This window comes from Cololabis saira, chromosome 10 (genome assembly GCF_033807715.1).
Source record: "Cololabis saira isolate AMF1-May2022 chromosome 10, fColSai1.1, whole genome shotgun sequence".
Lineage (NCBI taxonomy): Eukaryota > Metazoa > Chordata > Actinopteri > Beloniformes > Belonidae > Cololabis > Cololabis saira.
In genome coordinates, this window is record NC_084596.1 from 12,564,647 (window position 1) to 12,585,716 (window position 21,070).

Below are 21,070 nucleotides of genomic sequence, written 5' to 3' on the forward strand. Positions count from 1 at the left end.
TGATATCTGCAGACATGAGCACGCACACCGCAGCGGATGGATGCTCGGGGCCTGAGCACACACGCCGGAGCTGCCCGTCTCTGGGGCCACCGGGAGGACGAATGCAGGAGATGCCTGCGAGCCTTCCTGCCGGAAGTCTTCCCAGTCTTCAGTCTCAGAATATCATATGGTTTTGTTTCTCTAGCTAATTAAGTTTTAATTACATCAGCACGGAAGAACATTTCATTCTCTGTACGAGCTCTACTGTATGTCTGACTATGCTTTTTACTGCTTCGTTTCTTTTAAAAATTGACATTCGGTGCTCCTATGCCAACCTTTAAGAGAGAGGCAAAAGGGGGGGGAGTGCTAAATAACTGAATCATAAAACCATTTTAAATTTACGGTGGAAATTTCATTACTTTAATCATGCAAAATGGCTTTAACGGTCGGCGATGGCAGCTGCAGAGACCGTCCCTCCCTCTGCTCTGGGAAGGTCGATCCAGGTCTAGAAACACTGTTGAAGCAAAAGCTTCAAAGTTGTTCCAACCAAGCAAATGCTTAGAGCAGCACCAAGGGGCCTTGCAGAGACCAAGTCAACCAGTAAACTAGGAATGGATTATTCCATGTAAACCTCTCTGTCCTCACTACAGAGGGAAAAAGTCTGGACAAAAATGTCCAGCATAATTGAGACAACTGTTTCCTTTAGTCAATGTGCACACATTGTACTGTTCGCTACACGTATAAACTACATGCACTGCAGCAGAGCCGTCTGGGAGATTTGCGAGGCCCTGTGCGAGATGGCCGGGGGGGGGGGTTTCCAAAAACCCAAAAACCCAAAAATTGGTGATTTTTCTCACAAATTTATCAAACAAGCCTTTCAGAGAGGCATTAAACTCTTCCATTTTCTTTAATTTTTTTCTTTTTTCATCCCCTGATGGAAATTTCCTGAATCTGTCTCGTTCTCTCGACATTGTGTGACAGTTTGTTCCAACTCCACCCATCAGGATCAGAGCAGCTTGTGTCTGCGCTTGGTCTGACCAGTTGTATTGAACAACAGACACGGGCATCATTGCACATATATTTATTGATATGCACAGACTAGTACACATTTAGGTCTGTAATGGAACGTGACTGTTGATATTTATAAGGGAAAAAACGAAAAAAAAAAAAAAAAAAAAAAAAAAAATTTTCAAAAACGGCCCATAGCGCGAGGCCCCTTGGGGCGCGAGGCCCCGTGCGGTCGCACGGTTCGCACACCCCTTGCGGCGGCCCTGCACTGCAGTATGAGGGCTGAAATTTAGCAAAACTGTTTAAATCAAGCCACGGGTAAGTAAACATGCTCATATTCCTGCCGCAGGCATCCATCTGAGGCGTGTCATACTGCATTACCTGCAGTACCTGGCACACAGGATGCTAAAATAAAAAAACAATAAAGAGGTGTGAAGAGAAGACATCCTCTGACAATATTTAGCTGGCTGGCTGACAGGTGTTAATCAACACTTTAACAGCAGAGGGAGTGGAGGCAGGTCTGTCTCTAGCCAGAGGACTGTCTGCTGCTTAGCCTCGTTTCTGGAACCTAGCGCCGCCACATACGTTTAACGAGCTGCACGCTCCCTGCCGTCCCACCCATAAAACAGGTCGAGTATTGAGATTAACAAAAATAAAAATGCAGATAGAAAAACTGCATCTCCCAACCTTTGCAGGTGGTCAATGGGATTGATTCCCCAGGTTTCCAGGGTGAAAACTGCTCAAATGAATCCTGTCATACGACTCCATAAAAGCTGCAGCTTAATATTTCTCTACATTTGCTTGAATGCTGAAACGGTGTTTGTTCAATCAGACTTTCGCTGAACGTCTGACGAGGAACGGTGAGCGACTCGGCGCCTCCGGGTTGCGCAATATGACTTCTAGGATATTATAAGTCATGACAAAAGGCTGCGCGACAGCCGCGCGGCAGCGAGCTGCCATTCGCGCATATGAAAAGAACACGAAGGGCTGGCGGATATCTGGGAGATGTGTGGAGCCGATAAAAATCACAGCTTCTCCCCTCAGATAGGCGTGTCATCAGGAACAGTGGGGGAGACAGCAGGTTAGGCGAGCCTGATTAATGTCAGCGTCGCGCTGAGATAGTGACATGCTGCCTCTGACTGAACTGTACGCTCGGTGGTTCAATACACGCCGTGCACACTGTACCCACGGCCTCAGCCCTGCAAGTGCACAGCTGCTGCTGGCAGGTCTTATGGTAAAATGTTGACCTGTAAATACATTCTAAGCTGAAGTAATACTCATCACCCCTGCTCTGAGGTTGTGGTAGCTTTTAGATCAAATTACAGTCAAGGAAAACAAAAAAACACACGCAGAAATGATCCCACATTTTTTGCTGTGGTCTAGGGCTGGGCGGTATGGAATAAAAAATGTATCACGATCATTTCTGGCATTTATCCCGATAACGATAAAAAAAATACCAATTCAACTCCACCTTTGTAACTATAAATCTATCTCGCTCTCAGATCCGCCATGTTTGTTACACAAAAACCTCATCAACGGGAATTTATCCTCTTTCTTTCCTTCCTGGCTTCCTTCCTTCCTGGCTTCCTTCCTTCCTGGCTTCCTTCCTTCCTGGCTTCCTTCCTTCCTTCCTTCCTTCCTTCCTTCCTTCCTTCCTTCCTTCCTTCCTTCCTTCCTTCCTTCCTTCCTTCCTTCCTTCCTTCCTTCCAGGCTCATTTCCTTCCTTCCTTCCTTCCTTCCTTCCTTCCTTCCTTCCAGGCTCATTTCCTTCCTTCCTTCCTTCCTTCCTTCCTTCCTTCCTTCCTTCCTTCCTTCCTTCCTTCCTTCCTTCCTTCCTTCCTTCCTTCCTTCCTTCCTTCCTTCCTTCCTTCCTTCCTTCCTTCCTTCCAGGCTCATTTCCTTCCTTCCTTCCTTCCTTCCTTCCTTCCTTCCTTCCTTCCTTCCTTCCTTCCTTCCTTCCTTCCTTCCTTCCTTCCTTCCTTCCTTCCTTCCTTCCTTCCTTCCTTCCTTCCTTCCTTCCTTCCTTCCTTCCTTCCTTCCTTCCTTCCTTCCTTCCTTCCTTCCTTCCTTCCTTCCTTCCTTCCTTCCTTCCTTCCTTCCTTCCTTCCTTCCTTCCTTCCTTCCTTCCTGTACGTTGTGCGTGGATTTAACACAGAACCATAAATCAGCTTTACACAAAAACGTCATCAACAGGAATTTATCGTTTTTACCGCGAGATGACAAATTCTTATCGTGAGGAATTATTTTGACGGTTTATCGTGAACGGTAAAATATCACCCATTCCTACTCCTGGTCATGATAAAGCTGTGATCTTTCCTCAGGATTCAGACCAAGTGGGTTACAGGCATGGCTTACACAGAAGTAGCTATAAACACACACACACACACACACACACACACACACACACACACACACACACACACACACACACACACACACACACACACACACACACACACACACACACACACACACACACACACACACACACACACACACACACACACACACACACACACACACACACACACACACACACACACACACACACACACACACACACACGCACACACACACCAAACCGGGATCCAGAACACACAAGCGCCCCCAAACTGAAGAGGGGAGAAGAACCTGCCCTGCAAGGCTACCCAGCAGCACACATGAGGGTTACTCACATGCTCGGTGGATTCTTCAATATTCCACTGATGGGAGAGAAGACACAGGACACAGGGCGGGGAGAGAAATGAGTCAGAGACAACACAAGGGAAAAAAAGCACTGGACTTTTTTTCACTGGGATATGGATGTAGGTGTCAAAAGAGTCATGCTCTCACAAGAACAACAGTGGGATGGAGGAGATGGAGTCAAATAGAAAAAGGAAGTTCAGGAAAGTGGAGTGGCGTGAAAACGAACTGGGTAACTGAGTCCAGTGGATTGCGATCTTTATTTTTTTGTTTATGATGCACTGCCTTGTTACCTATTGGCCTCGGAGTCCAGTGTGATGTGAAAGGCCTTGGTTCAGCGGGATAACGCTCTCATTCTGGACAACGACCAATAACTATGTAAAAATCTGTGAGGCATTACTTTTCTCCGACCAGAAGCGGAGGGACGACCCTTTATTCATTATATTTCAATATGTTTCCAAAATGTTCTCCTTGCTCGCTGTGCTTGGCCAAGTGATTCCTGGGGGAAGTGAAAGCCCATTTCGTGCCGCGGGGCTCCGTCAGCACCGAGCATGAAATCCTATTACCAGCGCCGCTATGTTAGCCCTGTGACATCGAACCCCACTGATGCAGAACGCGGCGGCGGCGGCGGCCGGCGTTCACCGGCAACGGGCGCCGCAGTTCAGTCGCTGCAGAGGAGTTCACTGATGGGTGGCCGGGCTGACAACGGCCGGCAGAGACGACGCCGGTGACACTGATGAGGGACAAATTGGAGACGAGAAGAGCGGGGGGTCGAGGTGTGGATGGTGCAGGACGGAGCAGGTGATGAGGGGATCCAGGAGGACGTGGAAGAGTCGGCCAAGCACAAATACAGTTGAACCATTGAGATTTGTTTTGAAGGGACCGTAAATGGAGTTCACTTATCTTTATCAAGTTGCATTCATATCTATGTCCCAAAAGATGTAAAAGAGATGTAAAAGAAAGTAAAAAAGCCTGGTTTAAAAACAAAGTTAGAAGACTATTCTGGACTATTTTGCTAGTTTTAAGAAAATTCTTCTTAGCCTAAAAGGCAAAGGTATATTTGGTTAAAGTAAGACAATTGCTACTAGATGTATGGAATGTTAAAGCTTATTTTAAAGGGGCTGTTTCTGCAGTTTACATTGTTTGCTCTTCAAAACCTAAGATGGAACTTTTCTGAACTGAATAATTATCAGAAAGTTCAATCTTTCCAGACTTGTGGATGGCTCCTGTCCTTTCTACACAACGCTGATGTTTCTCTGCAGCCAAAGCTTGCACTCGCCCCAGAGACTACGGAAGAGTATTAGGGCCATGGAGTAGAAAAAATATTTAAGAGGGGAAGATTTTTTTTATTTTGCACTTCGAGAAAAAAGTCGAAATGTCGAGATTAATGTTGAAATACAATTTCAAGAATAAAGTCAAAATTTCGTTAATAAAGTTGAAATTTAGACTTTTTTCTCAACATTTCAACTTTATTCACGAAATTCTGACTTTTTTTCTCAACATTTCGACTTTTTTCTCAACATTTTGACTATTTTCTCGAAATTGTACTTCAACTTTAAACTCGACATTTCGACTTTTTTCTCGAAATTGTACATCAACATTAATCCCGACATTTCGACTTGTTTCTCAACATTTCTACTTTTTTCTCAACATTTCGACTTTTTTCTCGAAATTGTACATCAACATTAATCCCGACATTTCGACTTGTTTCTCAACATTTCTACTTTTTTCTCAACATTTCGACTTTTTTCTCGAAATTGTACTTCAACATTAATCCCGACATTTCGACTTTTTTTCAACATTTCAACTTTTTTCTCAACATTTCGACTTTTTTCTCAACATTTCGACTTTGTTCTTGAAATTGTACTTCAACATTAATCTCGACATTTCAACTTTTTTTCTCAAAGTGCACAATGAAAAAAGAATCTTCCTCTAAAATATTATTTTTATTTTTCTCCTGCCTGGCCCTAATACTCTTCCGTAAGAGACAGATAAGCAAGCTTTGAATTTCCCCAGATTGCTTTGGCTGGAAACGATATATATTAGGGGTGCAACGGTTCAGGTAGCCCACGGTTCGGTTTCGGTTTCGGTTTTTAGGCCACGGTTTCGGTTCGGTTTCGGTTTAAGTTAAACCTGAATTATGGTTCTACGTTAAATCGACGCAGAGCCTACGGCGTAGGAGTGCGCGTCGCCGTGTACCCTACGCCGTAGGCTCTGCGTTGGTGTAACGCAGAACCATAAATCAGCCTTCATGTGCATGAAGAGAGCTTTTTTTTTCCAAAATTATCTGTTTATTTCTCTCATCACTTTTCAAAATGTAAATTACTATAATTCTTTATAGTCAAGAGCCTCTTAATCTTGACAACTCAGTACACTAAGTACATTATACACCACTAAATACGTAAGGGATAATGCCCGACGAGGTATATTATCAGAAATATATGGGCGTGAACCGTCCGACGCGAGCGGAGGACGGTTTCCCTCCGCGAAAATATTGTAAATTATTATAATTATAATTATTACAAAATATTGTAGCTTGATCCTGATATGGGAGAGTTACAAAGTGGGGAGATCAACCTGTATTCTCTCGTCTCTGTGCCTGTAACCGGAATGCACGTGATGAAGGAGCCTGTGGTGGCAGAGGGAGGGAGGGCTAAACCTCGGGTTTTTTTCAGGTGTTTTAATTTAATTATTCGGGGAGTTTTGCCCGAGACGTTAGAGTTGGAGTCTGCCTTTGCTTATGACTGTAAAGCTGTTTGTTTCCTTCCTGTAAATAAACCGGCCCGATCAGAGCCGTCTCCGCCGGTCAGTGTAACGTTTCACTGACCAGGCGGAGACTCTGATCTTCCACTAGCCGGTCTCAAGCAATCATTACAGACAGTAAAAGCTTTGTTAACTATTTTCACTCCATCCTCGTTGTAATCAACAGCGAAACCGAAATGATGCCACCGAAATGATGCCACCGGAGATTTGAATGAAGCCGGCGCTTCTTCGAACTTTTTTCTCTCAACTCCCCCGCTCCGTGTCTGCTCTGTGTGAGGGGGAGTGGGCGGAGCTACAGCAGTGACTCGCGAAGCGCTGTTCTGCAGCAGCTGACAGACACAAAAACAGCGGATTGTAAAGCATTAATGCAAAATTAATGGCAAATCCGAAAATCCGCGGCACACATGGGCGTATTGAACCGTGGAGGGCGAACCGAACGGTTCGGTTTTATACCGAGAACCGTTGCATCCCTAATATATATATATGTGTTTGCAGTCTGGACTAACCTCTCACGAGGGTAACGTAGCAGGTGCAAACCGTCAACACGACCTTGGAAGAGGTGTCCGCCCTCCCCATTATCAAACTTTCCCTCCCTGCTATTATACAGACTTTCACAAACAAAGGCTGTGAGCTTCACACGCCGGTGAGTCACTGTGTGGTGGAGAGAAAGTGTTTATCCTTCACTCGTGAGTGTTGCCGTACAAAAACAACCAAATTCTCCAGCACTTTCTTTTGTGAATGATCTTTACTAGCAACCGGTTAAGTGGGGCATAAGTCAAGGCCCGGTTAGGTCCCACTAACTAAACACATGGCGCATCTGCAGACTCCTGCTCCCCTGACATAGTGGCACACTAAAAAGTACCATTTACCAACAGCTGCTACTTAACTCCATGTATAACAGTTTGCGATGTCTCTAATTGCTTAATTTATTTACCATCAATTCAGCTCCTGATGTCAACAAAGCAGCGAACACATTAAGGTTCAAGGGTTCCCGTCTCGTCTTCCCACTGTAACTGTGTCTGCTTCTTTTGCCTAAATCCACAGGAGGGTTATAAATCATAATCCATTGATATTGAGAATATCAACGCGGGCCGAAAGCGCGGCGATTGCTGCTCAGCTGCGTTCATGAAAAGCGGAGCGGTATAATTTGCAGGCGAGTGAATGCAAATGTGATGACATGGGCTGAGATGTGTGCCTATAAAAATGGGAGCGAAGCGAGTGATGTGGAAGGAAAGGAGCTGTCATGATTGATGGAGTGAAGCGGGCTGAGGTCCCCCCCCCCCACCCCCGTCCACGTCCCTCCCGTCCAATTCCAATTCAACTCCAGTCTGGGGCAGTGAAAGCCTTCGAGGCAGTGAACCATCACCTTGCTCGCATAAACTACAAAAACGCATGAGTGGTCAAACCAAATGAACCTGGAAAGTAGTGTTGAATGAAGGCAAACTTGGGCGGGAAGGCATTCTCGTTCAGGAAACATACGGGGGCAAAGACGGTGGCAAAAGGCCTCCAACACCATTTTCTGCAAACTTTTATGGATGAGAATGGAGGGAAAAAAAAACCCACAAAAAAAAACACAACACAAGCCGAGACGCTGCGGTTGCGCGGCGATGGAGCGCACTGCGCGGCGAGGAGTTGCCAGCTCAGGTTAAGGCCACTTTTCCAGTAGATGTGTGGTTTGCGAAAGGGTCGATAACATCACACTGTTAACATGGCCTCTAGTTTATATTTAGCAGGGAAATGAGGGCGATGTGTGGGCTCCTGCTTATAAAGAAAAAGAAGAGCTTAAACTGCCCACGCATAGGCGAGCTCTCCTAGCTCTCCTCCCAGTCATTCAGCTAACCCTGAGAGAAGGTTGAAAAAGGATCCAGAAACACAGAGAAAACTGAGCACGGGGAAGGTGATAGCGATTTGGACGGGATCTGCAATTCAATGAGTCGGTTCAGGACTGTGATTGAAGTCTAAGGTGAGGTTGTGGTTGGTTGTGAAAGATTTTGCTTTTCCTCCTGGCAGACTAACTTCGCAGCCAATTCAGGTGAAAGGGCATCCGTGGAGATGATTTCACAAGACATGAGGGACATTTTTGTGAGGAAAAAACACTCCAGGATGTCTCACAGTAAAATATTACACTTATTTCCTTTCATTCATCATCAATTACGTGTGTATGAGGGATTTGCATGAGTTTAAGATGAGTCATGAACTCCACCGGGTTCACCTGCGCGCTAAGCATGTTGGCTCACGTTATCTGCTTGTTTTTTTTCCAGCCGCCGTTCGGGAACGTGAGTGTGTGAAAAAGGAGCGATTGTTCTAAAAACCAGCTGGGTGAACGCGGATAAGGGACCGTGGGCTGACTGTGTGGTCTTTAATGACGCCCGGGCAGGCCCTTGCAGGTCGACTACTCAGCGATGTCCCACGGAAAACAAACCGTTGAGATGACTCAACCGAGGGTAACCGAGCTGCACGCAAGCCTCTTGTTATTACTCAACCAACTCTCAAGCATGACGGGTGCAAAACCGGGGCCACCTTAGGAAAGAACGGGAGCTGCAGGGAGGACGAGGGAAAACTTAAATACCAGGGTCTGTCAGGTGTGTGTGTGTGTGTGTGTGTAGGCCTGTGTTGAAAAAAATCGATTTTCTGATTCTAAATCGATTCTCATATTAATTCCTAAAAATCGATTTGTATGTCTAAAGATTGATTTTTGTTTTTGTTTTTTTATAATTTTTTTTTTTTTTTTTTTCATCATTACATTTTTGCCTGGTGAACTTTAATCCCAGTAGTCCCAGTAGTTTTGAAAACTGAACTTTTCTTTAGAGAAAATGCTGGACATTTCAGCTTAAAGGAGCCTGAGGCAGGATTGAGGCAGGATTTATGAAAAAAATTCGTATACGTTTTAAGTTTTCTAGTAATAATGTCAGATGTAGCGATCCAAACCCAAAAGAATGAGCCCTCTAGTGTATCTCTCCGTTGCCTTGAACAGGCTGTGTGCTGCAAAATGTGCTGCAATTCGGGCCCGAATTTCCCGCGCTGTCCTGCGGATGTGACGTCACATGACGCTGCATGCGCGTTCTCCCCGTTCTCCCGTGCCGGCTTCACTGTTGGCTGCAGTACCCCCAACGGCCGTCGTGGTGAAGGGTGGCGCTAGAGAGTCTCATTTCTTAAAAGGAGCCTCATGCTCCTTTAAATTTCTAAATGTTATATTAGTTCAATGAAGTTCATATTATCTATATTTACTATAGCTTGTTTGGTTTCTCTGTTATCGGACACGGTTTGTCATGAAATACCTGAAAAATGTCGGGTGCTTCATGTCCAGCTGTGTCTGGTGACAGAATAAATCAGACAAGCTAAAATAATTAGTTTACTGCTTGAGCTGTTGTAATTTCTTTCGTTTTTTGCAGTTTAAATGGATTTTGAAATGCCTATTTGAGTTATTTATTTCTTAGTTATTTCACAATAATTATTGTGAAATTATTATTTCAATAGTTATTTTACAGTCATATAATCCAGGAAACACTAACCCAAATCAATATCAAATCGGATCAAATGGTGATAATCGATTCGGAATCTTAAGAATCGGAATCGCATCGATTCTTGACATTTGAATCGATACCCAGCCCTATGTGTGTGTGTGTGTGTGTGTGTGTGTGTGTGTGTGTGTGTGTGGGGTGAGGAGGTTAGCGGGTGCGCTCGGGGAGGTGTCCGGGACACCTAACTGGAACATGAGACCTAAACTGAGCGCCAAATTACAGCGTGCGTCTGTGTTTATTGTGTGAAGACGGCACAAATGAGACGTGGCAGGGAGTATTGTTTGCATAACAACCAGGGTCATGTTCAGTTCAGTTTTCGCATCGCAAAATAAAATCACCCTGAACACATTGACATGTAGAAAACACTTCCAGCAAGACAAGCAACCACCATGTTTTCCTCCCTTTCCAGACCAAACGCTGCTGTCCTGGCTGTCAAGCACAGTCAGATAACAATGAAGTGTCAGCCGCAGCTGCCAGGAAACCGCCGCTGTAAAACAAAGGCTGAGCTTTGTTCGGGATTTAAGGTGTTGCTCTCCGGCCAGGTGTGGCGACGTGGCCGCGGCCGTATCGCTGACAGCGGAGCCGTCGCGGGGCATTCGGAGCAATCTCGGCCCGGGTCTAATGAACCTTGTGTTAGTTTTACATTTGAAAATTACTCCGGCGTCCCAGGTGGTGTGACATAAAAATGACTCATTATGCATTTATCCCAGAATGCCCTGAGACATTAACTGGAATCTGTGAGCCCCTGCGTGCGATCGCTTGGGACCGAGGTGATTTAAACCGCTCTTCCTCTGCTGTAATGACGAGACTTAAGACAACTGGATTCTTTTTCTGAAATGAGAGATAAAACTTCCGCTGAGGGCACCGCTACTGTCACTGCCTTTGAGTTTCCACCAGCTTCCTGGTCGTCTGCTCTAATTGTGCCGCTGGCGTTTATTAGGAATCACTGCTCAGATTTGATCTCTGTGGTTTTCCGGTGGCTTGTGGACACCACACCAACTTTATTTATGCAGCGCTCAAAACAACCACAGCTGACACAGATGCTGCACATGACTGAAAACTAAGAACTTTAAGAGACTATAAGAAACATTAAACAGATAAAAACCTGGGATATATATAAAAACATGACATGAGTAGGCCTGTGTTGAAAAGATCAATTCTCTGATTTTAAATCGATTCTCATATTAATTCCTAAAAATTGATTCATATGTCTAATGATCGATTAAAAAAAAAAAAAAAAAGTTTTTTTTTTCCATTATTACATTACAACTTTTGGTACTTTTTTGTTTATCCCCAAAAAAGGAATATTTTGTTGGACACGAGAATAACTGGTGCCATGTTTTTGCCTTTAAATATGTTTAAAGGTATGAAAACATTAAAGTTTTCAGTTATAATTGCATAAATTGTCTATATTTATTTGCTTTATATACTGTCTTGGGGTTACATTTGCATAAATGTTAAAAACCAAATTCTCATAAGTGGGGAAAAAATAAAAGCGATTTATTTCGTCCTGTTTGCTGCCCTGGATCTGTTTGGTAATTCTGACCCACACGATGTTTCTGAAAGCAGTTCTATCAGCATTCTGGGAGCTGATTGGTCCTTACAGCATCATTAGCTGCAGTACTTGCTGTTTAATCTCAATATAATACTAGTATTAATATGTTGCATAACTACAGTCATATAATTCATGCAACAGCTGAAAAAACTGTTTTATTAACAGTAACCCAAATCAATATCGGATCGAATCGAAGCGTGATAATCGATTCTGAATCTTAAGAATCGGAATCGAATCGATTCTTGACATTTGAATCGATCCCCAGCCCTAGACATGAGAGCAATTTAAATCTAACACAATAAGACTGGTTGAAACACCTAGGATTAAATAAAGTACTAAGTCTCGCTGAGTTCGAAAGCCAAAGAATAAAAATTGATTTTCAGGCGGGTTTTAAAAGTGGACAGTGAAGGGGCCTCGTGGACGTGCAAGGGCAGGTTATTCCCCAGCTGGGAAGGAGAAATAGAGAGAGCCCTGTCCCCTCTGAGCTTCCTCCTAGACCTCGGTACCTGCAGGGGCAGCGTGTCAGCTGACCCGAGTGACCGCATACTTATTTGTACAAAATTACACGCTTCCTCCGTTGAAGGCCACAGAAGGTGGAAGCGACTATGTGTTTGCGCCGACGTTACTCGCGGCAAACAATCAGACAAAGCCTCTTAAGCTGGTTTCTCCTCTTTCAAAAGAAAGAGAAAAAAAAAGCGAGAGTGGGTTCTTCTCGGTTTAAAGATATTCATGAATTTCTGAGTCCCTCTTAAGGATTACAATCTCTCATCCATCTCATGGTATTGCGCAGCTTTGGGCAATTCGGTGCAACATGCATTAATGTGCGAAGCGTGGTGTCAGGGAAATAACTCCAATTTATAAACATGGTAACAAGGCAGTGCATACGTATTTCTGCGAGCAGGTGCATTAATTCTTGCAAAGCCACATCCAGATAGAACACAGAAAAATATCTTATAACTATTACTGTAGAATTTAAGTGGATTTGGTTCCGACAGCTAATCCAAACTGTGGGAGCGGGATACCAATTTAGAGTCAAATGTCACATGTGGTGAAAGATGAAAAATAAAAGGCGGTGGAGGGTGGATAATGTAGTCCGGAGGAAGAAAAATTCCATATGTGTCACTTGGTATAGCGGAAAGGGAATTTGAACTCAGACAACGGAAAGAAATAAGGGACAGTAGAGAGGGGAAATTGGGGGAAAAGGAGCATAGGACATTAAGGAACGGAGGATGGTGAAGATGAGATACAGTAAAGCAAGGTTGGACAAGACTGAGACATCATCTATTACCTGTGCCTCCGGTAAAGCGATGTCCATAATGCTGGGCTGGCCTCGCGGCTCGCCGTTCTCCAGCCGGGAGAAGATGACTTGGTAGCCTCGGATCTGGCCGTGCTGCTTCACCTGCAGGGGCGGCTTCCAGGTGACCCGGATGGCGGTGGAATTTATGGCCTCGACCTCCAGCTTCCTTGGGGGGGCTCCCGGCACTGCAAAAACGGGGGGAGAGGAAAGAGGGAGACGAGCAAGGGAGGAGAGGATGAGAATAAAGAGTCAAAACATGCTGAGGCGGTGCTTGTTCTTCAGTTCACTGATGAGGAGCCAAAAAACGATTCAAAGCAACTCTGTAGAAGGAAGAGATTCAGGAGCGGCCCGTGATACAAATCAACTCCGCTTACATCAGACGTCATAAGACTAGCGAGTCCCCCGAAAACGCCCCGTACATAACAGCATGTCGTCTAGCCATGTCTGCGATGCCCTTTAATCCAGTATGAAATTAGCTGAGCTGCAGCACACTTCAAACACATTCATTATAGATGAGAAAACACCCTTTATCGCACTGCAAACAAAACGGGGAACAAGTTGGAAGAAAGAGGGAAGATCGATATAACGGAGAGGGGGAAAAGTGCTCCACTTTCTGTTTCTCTGAACAGAAACATGACAACATGAAAGCAGCCGGAGTGAAAGCAGAGGAAAAGAAACACGGAAGTGAAGCCCAGGAGTGATGAGCCCCAACCTGTGACAGATGTAAAGCATTAGAGATCTAAAACAGATAAAAACCTCTGATATATAGAAAAACATGAGTAGACCTGTTGAAAATATCGATTCTCCGATTTTAAATCGATTCTCATATTAATTCCTAAAAATCGATTCATATGTCTAATGATCGATTAAAAAAAAAAAAAAAAAGTTTTTTTTTTCCATTATTACATTACAACTTTTGGTACTTTTTTGTTTATCCCCAAAAAAGGAATATTTTGTTGGACACGAGAATAACTGGTGCCATGTTTTTGCCTTTAAATATGTTTAAAGGTATGAAAACATTAAAGTTTTCAGTTATAATTGCATAAATTGTCTATATTTATTTGCTTTATATACTGTCTTGGGGTTACATTTGCATAAATGTTAAAAACCAAATTCTCATAAGTGGGGAAAAAATAAAAGCGATTTATTTCGTCCTGTTTGCTGCCCTGGATCTGTTTGGTAATTCTGACCCACACGATGTTTCTGAAAGCAGTTCTATCAGCATTCTGGGAGCTGATTGGTCCTTACAGCATCATTAGCTGCAGTACTTGCTGTTTAATCTCAATATAATACTAGTATTAATATGTTGCATAACTACAGTCATATAATTCATGCAACAGCTGAAAAAACTGTTTTATTAACAGTAACCCAAATCAATATCGGATCGAATCGAAGCGTGATAATCGATTCTGAATCTTAAGAATCGGAATCGAATCGATTCTTGACATTTGAATCGATCCCCAGCCCTAGACATGAGAGCAATTTAAATCTAACACAATAAGACTGGTTGAAACACCTAGGATTAAATAAAGTACTAAGTCTCGCTGAGTTCGAAAGCCAAAGAATAAAAATTGATTTTCAGGCGGGTTTTAAAAGTGGACAGTGAAGGGGCCTCGTGGACGTGCAAGGGCAGGTTATTCCCCAGCTGGGAAGGAGAAATAGAGAGAGCCCTGTCCCCTCTGAGCTTCCTCCTAGACCTCGGTACCTGCAGGGGCAGCGTGTCAGCTGACCCGAGTGACCGCATACTTATTTGTACAAAATTACACGCTTCCTCCGTTGAAGGCCACAGAAAAAAAAAAAAAAAAAAAAAAAAAAGTTTTTTTTTTCCATTATTACATTACAACTTTTGGTACTTTTTTGTTTATGCCCAAAAAAGGAATATTTTGTTGGACACGAGAATAACTGGTGCCATGTTTTTGCCTTTAAATATGTCTAAAGGTATGAAAACATTAAAGTGTTAGGTTATAATTGCATAAATTGTCTATATTTCTTTGCTTTATATACTGTCTTGGGGTTACATTTGCATAAATGTTAAAAAACAAATTCTCATAAATGGGGAAAAAATAAAAGCGATTTCATCCGTCTCTGTTTCCTCCCTGGATCTGTTTGGTAATTCTGACCCACACGATGTTTCTGGAGTTCTATCAGCATTCTGGGAGCTGATTGGTCCTTACAGCATCATTAGCTGCCAATACTTGCTGTTGAATCTCAATATAATACTAGTAGTAATATGTTGCATAAATACACAGTCATATAATTCATGCAACAGCTGAAAAAACAGTTTTATTAACAGTAACACAAATCAATATCGGATCGAATCGAAGGGTGATAATCAAACAAAACAGGGAACAAGTTGGAAGAAAGAGGGAAGATCGATATAACGGAGAGGGGGAAAAGTGCTCCACTTTCTGTTTCTCTGAACAGAAACATGACAACATGAAAGCAGCCGGAGTGAAAGCAGAGGAAAGAAACACGGAAGTGAAGCCCAGGAGTGATGAGCCCCAACCTGTGACAGATGTAAAGCATTAGAGATCTAAAGAGCAAAATGGAAAAGAGGACATAAAGACAAAAGGGATCGCAAACAGCCACCACCTCCACCTCGGTGAGCAATTTATCAACCGGACAGAGACATTTGCGCCCTTAATGTGGAAATGAACTGGCTGTTGCAAAGCGACGGAGATGGAAACACCCTGAAGTCTCGGAAGGCGCCGGGGCAGGACCTACCGTCCTCTTTGGTTCTCATCCTCACCGCCGCGCTCTCAGGTCCGGGGCCCACATCGGTGTGGGCCCTCACCCACACCTGATACTCAGTCCACTTCTCCAGGCCCTCCAGCACGTAGCTGGTGGCGTCTGCGTCGATGTGCGTCACGTCCTGCCGCTCCGTGTCCTCCCCGGAAAGGGCCTGGTAGCTGACCGTGTAGCGCACTATGACGCCGTGGCGGCTGGCGGCCGGCGGCGCCACCCAACTCACCTTGAGGCTGGTGGAGCTCAGGCTGACGAGCTGCACGTCCTGAGGGGGCGCGGACGGGGCTGCAGGGGGGAGGGGGGCAAAACCACACGGAGGAAGGGCACGGATCAAGCAAACAAAAAAAAAAGGGCAAAACTAAAGGAAGCTTTTTGTACCAAAGCAACATTTGTGTTATAATGACTACTCGGTGTGCATCAGTTTATTTATCAAATAAATAAAAATGCAAGTTTGTGTAGGAAATTGTAATTTCTTTGTACAAAAAGCTTCCAAACTAAACAGGATGCTACCTCCAGACTGGAAGACCAGGTTTGCTTGGGCTCTACATTTACGTAGTCCTGAAACTACAGGCTAGGGCTGGGCGATATATCGAGATTTTAATATATATCGATATATTTTCAAACGCGATATGGTACGAGATAATATTGTTTATATCGATTAAAAAAAAAAAAAAAAAAAAACTGATTTTGATATAGCTTATTTTGTGACAAATTGACTTGAATGTTTTATTTGAGATTTGCACAAATGTTTTGTTATTTGCACAACTGTCAACCTCAGTGGAAAAGTCTGCCTGTTACTGTCTACATTGTATTAATTGCACATGTGTATTTTAATTTAATTGTTATGCAGGAAAGGGATATTTGTTTTATTTTATTCAAGAAGCATTTGCATTCTATATATGCAGGCAGTTTATTTTTATTTCATTTTTTTATACATTTTGATATTGTGCAGACCTCTGTTAATAAAGGAACCTGTGTGACATTTGGCACGAGGCTTTGTATTAAAACTGACTGTTTTTTTAAGGATTTGCCTCAGAAAAAATGAAGCTAACAGAGATGCTATGCTATAATGCTTTGGGGGAAACCCCAATTATGGCACAGAAAAAATATCAATATATATCGAGTATCGCCATTCAGCTAGAAAATATCCAGATATGACTTTTGGTCCATATCACCCAGCCCTACTACAGGCTGAGGTGGACAGCAAATAAGATGTATCAGATTGGAGACGGTTGTTTTTCTTTTTAAGTCAAGTTATAACTCATCTCTACCTGACGCCTGTGCTGCCTCCTTGCAATAAGCGGAGGAAGTAATAAAGTGGCCATCGAGGTGTGAGCTTGTGAACAAGCGCGCGTGTCTAGCTGTTGACCGGCGTTCACACATTAATGCAGAAGCTCTGGGCTTCGTTACACTATTTAGCTGCAGCTGAAATGTTATATATGATATTAATTTTACAATCAATACCGCTCAGCACCGGGTTTGTAGCCACTGACTTTGAAAACAACGTTTTTATTCACCGATGGAGAAGAAAACGCTCAGATTTGGTAGACGACGGGCTGCTCAGTCCCCTACCCGCAGATTGACTACAACAGTGCGGTTGCACGGTTTGGGTGTGATAACACGTGGCTAAACAGGAATGTTGGCATCAACAATGTTGACATGTCCACCTCGTGATGTAATTTCTTATTTATCACTAATGTACAGCCAAGTTCCAGTGCGTGTAAAACGGTCCAAAAAGCCTGTGGAGGTGGATATCTGTCGCTGTCAACACCTCCAGTCTGACAGCAGATTTATGAAAATAACTAATATGAACTTATTATTAACTTCAGCATCACTATAAAAGAGCAAACTCTTGAGTCTGGAGGTAAAAAAACGGAAACCCAACACATTTAAAATGGGAAAAGGGAACCAAACTAAAAATAATTAACAGCAATCACATACTTCATGCACCTGAACTGACTGGTGAACATTTTCTACTCTACTTAAAGCACATCTTTAAAACCAAATGAAACGAGGAGAAAGAAATGCAAAACAACGGGTATGGAGCATGCCCATGAAATGTATTTTTAATAGGCAGAGCAATGCACAACCTCAATTATGAGTTTTCAAAATAAAAGCCAGAACATGAAACTAAGCCTTTATCAACCGGAAGGAAAATACAACAACTGTGTTTTTTTTTCATTGTTAAAAATTGGTGGATTCATGAGTAAAGTTTGTTTGATTGGTAAAATAGATTATTTTGGTGAGCTCCAAATAAACCATCTGCTCGATCAACATGATGAGAACTGTGGCCAGGACAAGAAATATAAACACTTTAGAAGCTACAATTAGGGAGGCAAAGAAAATAATTAAAATAAAGATTATCCGAAATTATCCGTGTTTAAGTCATAATCATAACCAACCATTGTTTGGATATATTTATAATTAAGCAGTACCAAATTAAGACCCCGCCTTATATGCTACTACTTTGACTTCTTAAACGATTGTCTTTCATTTTTCTTTACAGCTCTTCTTAACTTTGATGAGGTGACTCCTCGTAGAAGGTTTAGGCAGACGTGTCCAGTCACCCACCAATCTCGCTGAACCTCGTTTAAATTCCCACCTCCTCCCCAGCAGCACCTGTAGGCTCTTGTTCTATAGAGGGAGATCAGGTTATGTCTATTACCCCCAATATGTGTATAGGCACATTACAAGTAGGAATTTATTACATCGGAGCCCGGACGGCAAAAGTCAAGTGTTCTATCAATATCAAAAGCCTTTGAAATCTTCACAGTGACAAACGACTGACTGAAATGGTAGAAAGAAAGCAAGTGCTACAAGCGTAGCATCAAAAGTGTCGGTCTCCGTCCTCATTACTGACAAGGGAAAAGACGAATCTGATCATGAACTGGACCTTGACCTAACGGTTTTCAGCTACCACAAAGACTTTAAAGATTTGATGATATAGTGAAGCCTTTGGCTGAACGGCTGAGTGTACAAATCACACCAACTTTATTTAGAAAAGTGCTAAAAAACACAGCTGAGGCAAAGCACTGCACGTAATGTGTGCACGCGCACAAAAGAAAGAAAATGGAGCTAAATTCTGTTCATTGCTCTGACTCTTAAAAAAATGATAATAAACAATTAGATGAAACACCAGAAAATGTCACATTTTTCTCACCGTCTGTTTGCCCCAGAACTTTCCTGAGGCTGTTGCTAATTTCATGCGTGCCATCCTACCACTACATGAAATTCTAATTCTTTCCCCTGAATTTTTGTGTCTCCTGGCAGCAGCAGCCACAAGGACATAGACTCATTACCACTCATGGCCTCAGCTAAAAGTGAATTTGCATTTGTGAGAGGTTGTTCATTGATGTTATCTGCCCCTATATAAATTATTTCATTTGTCTGTCTGTGTGTGTGTGTTTGCATGTGCAGAATCTTTGCTGCAGAGCCTCACATCCATCTCATGTCATCTCAGAGTTGTCCATTACTAATCTGTAAGACTATGGGCTTGAATGTAACACATCAAGTCCGGTTTCTTTCTTTCCTTTGTACTTAAATGCGTTTTGTCCACCATATCCCCCTAGTGTTGAAGCTGCTCAACATCCGGAAACTAAGTCAACGGCAAATTTACATAACGACCAAATTGAGGTGGGAGTTGGTGTCTGAAATGTGCGCACCGGTGGGAGTGCAGAAAAATCAGCTGCCACTAATTAACATTAATTTCATGATTAACTATAATTAATCCACGAGTTCAGATCACAATCCAAAATTAAACATGTCTGTAGTTAGGTTTGTGGATTTTCTTCAGGCCCCATTTCCTCTCTGTAGCATCTATTTACTTCCACTGCATGTGTTTTTAGAAGTTATTTGATGTTTATTGTCTTTAATTCATATTATTAGAATAATTATGGTAGAAATTTGAACTTAGAAATGCCTGTTCTGTTTGCCTGAAGGTTATTTGAGGCATACATGTGCAGCCCACAGGCTCCCTGGGTGGGGTGGTACAAGCATTGTGTTTACACAGCAAAAAAGGAGAGTCAGCGCGGAGAGAGTGACATTTTAAGTGCTGGCACAGTGAAAGCACGTAATGATATGAGGTGAAACAACACAGCACGGCTCACAAATGTGGGAACAAGCTGCATTAAACGTACCTTTGACACAGGGCCTGCCCTCAAGAGATGGACAGGAGGGTTAGTGTTGGCGACAGAGGGGAGGCGGTGGGAGGGGAGGGCTGACCGGGACGGCTGCACAAGCAGCATTATGTGTTCTGCTGAAATCGACTTGACATTCAAGATGCTCACGCTTTCTGTTTTAAAGCGCTACGAAAACTAAAATTCTGCCTCGCTCGCTTTTCCTGCGGAGTGACCTAAGCCTGCTTCGGCGGGCTGTGGATGACTGTCCCCGAAATCACAGGTTAGTGAGAAACAGGCAGATAAGAGAAGATGACGCTGCGGGGAAAAGAGCTGCACTTACTGGACTGAGCGGTGCGGGCCTCGATGGGCTGGGTGTACACGCCTAAGCCCATTTCAGAGCGGGCTGCCAGGGAAAAGTAGTACAAGGTGTCGGGCTTTAAACCATCCACGGCATAGGAGCCCGCTGGGCTGAACTTCACACGGATCTGGAGGGTTACCAATGGGACAGAAAAATGAAAAGTTAATCGATAAATCTAGACCAGGGGTCGGCAACCCAAAATGTTGAAAGAGCCGTATTGGACCAAAAACACAAAAAACAAATGTCTGGAGCCGCAAAAAATTAAAAGTCTTGTATGTATAAGCCTTAGAATAAAGGAAAATGGCAAAATGTCGAGAAAAAAGCTGAAATGTCGAGAAAAACATCCGAAATGTTGAGATTAATGTTGAAATGTCAAGAAAAAAGTCGAAATGTCGAGAAAAAAGTCAAAATTTCAAGAACATTCGAAATGTCAAGATTAATGTTGAAGTACAATCTTGAGAAAAAAGTCGAAATGTCGAGAAAAAAGTCGAAATGTCGAGAAAAAAGTTGAAATGTCAAGATTAATGTTGAAGTACAATCTTGAGAAAAAAGTAGAAATGTCGAGAAAAGTCAAAATTTCGAGAAAAAAGTCGAAATTTCTAGAAAAACATTTGAAATGTCGAGAAAAACATTCGAAATGTTGAGATTAATGTCGAAATGTCGAGAAAAAAGTCGAAATGTCGAGAAAAAAGTCGAAATGTCAAGATTAATGTTGAAGTACAATCTTGAGAAAAAAGTTGAAATGTCGAGAAAAGTCCAAATTTCGAGAAAAAAGTCGAAATTTCGAGGAAAAAAATCAAAATTTCGAGAAAAACATTTGAAATGTCGAGATGAATGTTGAAATGATGACAAAAAAGTCAAAATGTCGTGAAAAAAGTCAAAATTTCAAGAACATTCGAAATGTCAAGATTAATGTTGAAATACAATCTTGAGAAAAAAGTCAAAATTTTGAGAAAAAAGTCAAAATTTCGAGAAAAAAAATCAAAATTTCGAGAAAAACATTGGAAATGTCGAGATTAATGTTGAAGTACAATCTCGAGAAAA

At 42.8% G+C, this 21,070-nt stretch overlaps 1 protein-coding gene across 1 annotated transcript in view; it reads right to left on the bottom strand.

Moving 5' to 3' along the window:
- LOC133452432 (receptor-type tyrosine-protein phosphatase F) overlaps nucleotides 1–21,070 on the bottom strand; it is a 199,390-nt gene that overhangs the window by 78,980 nt on the left and 99,340 nt on the right. The window contains exons 10-12 of the mRNA XM_061731732.1: nucleotides 20,009–20,153; nucleotides 15,530–15,835; nucleotides 12,797–12,990 (exon numbers count right to left, since the gene is read on the bottom strand). Coding sequence (XP_061587716.1) covers nucleotides 12,797–12,990; nucleotides 15,530–15,835; nucleotides 20,009–20,153 — 645 coding nt within the window. The remainder of the gene's footprint in view (nucleotides 1–12,796; nucleotides 12,991–15,529; nucleotides 15,836–20,008; nucleotides 20,154–21,070) is intronic.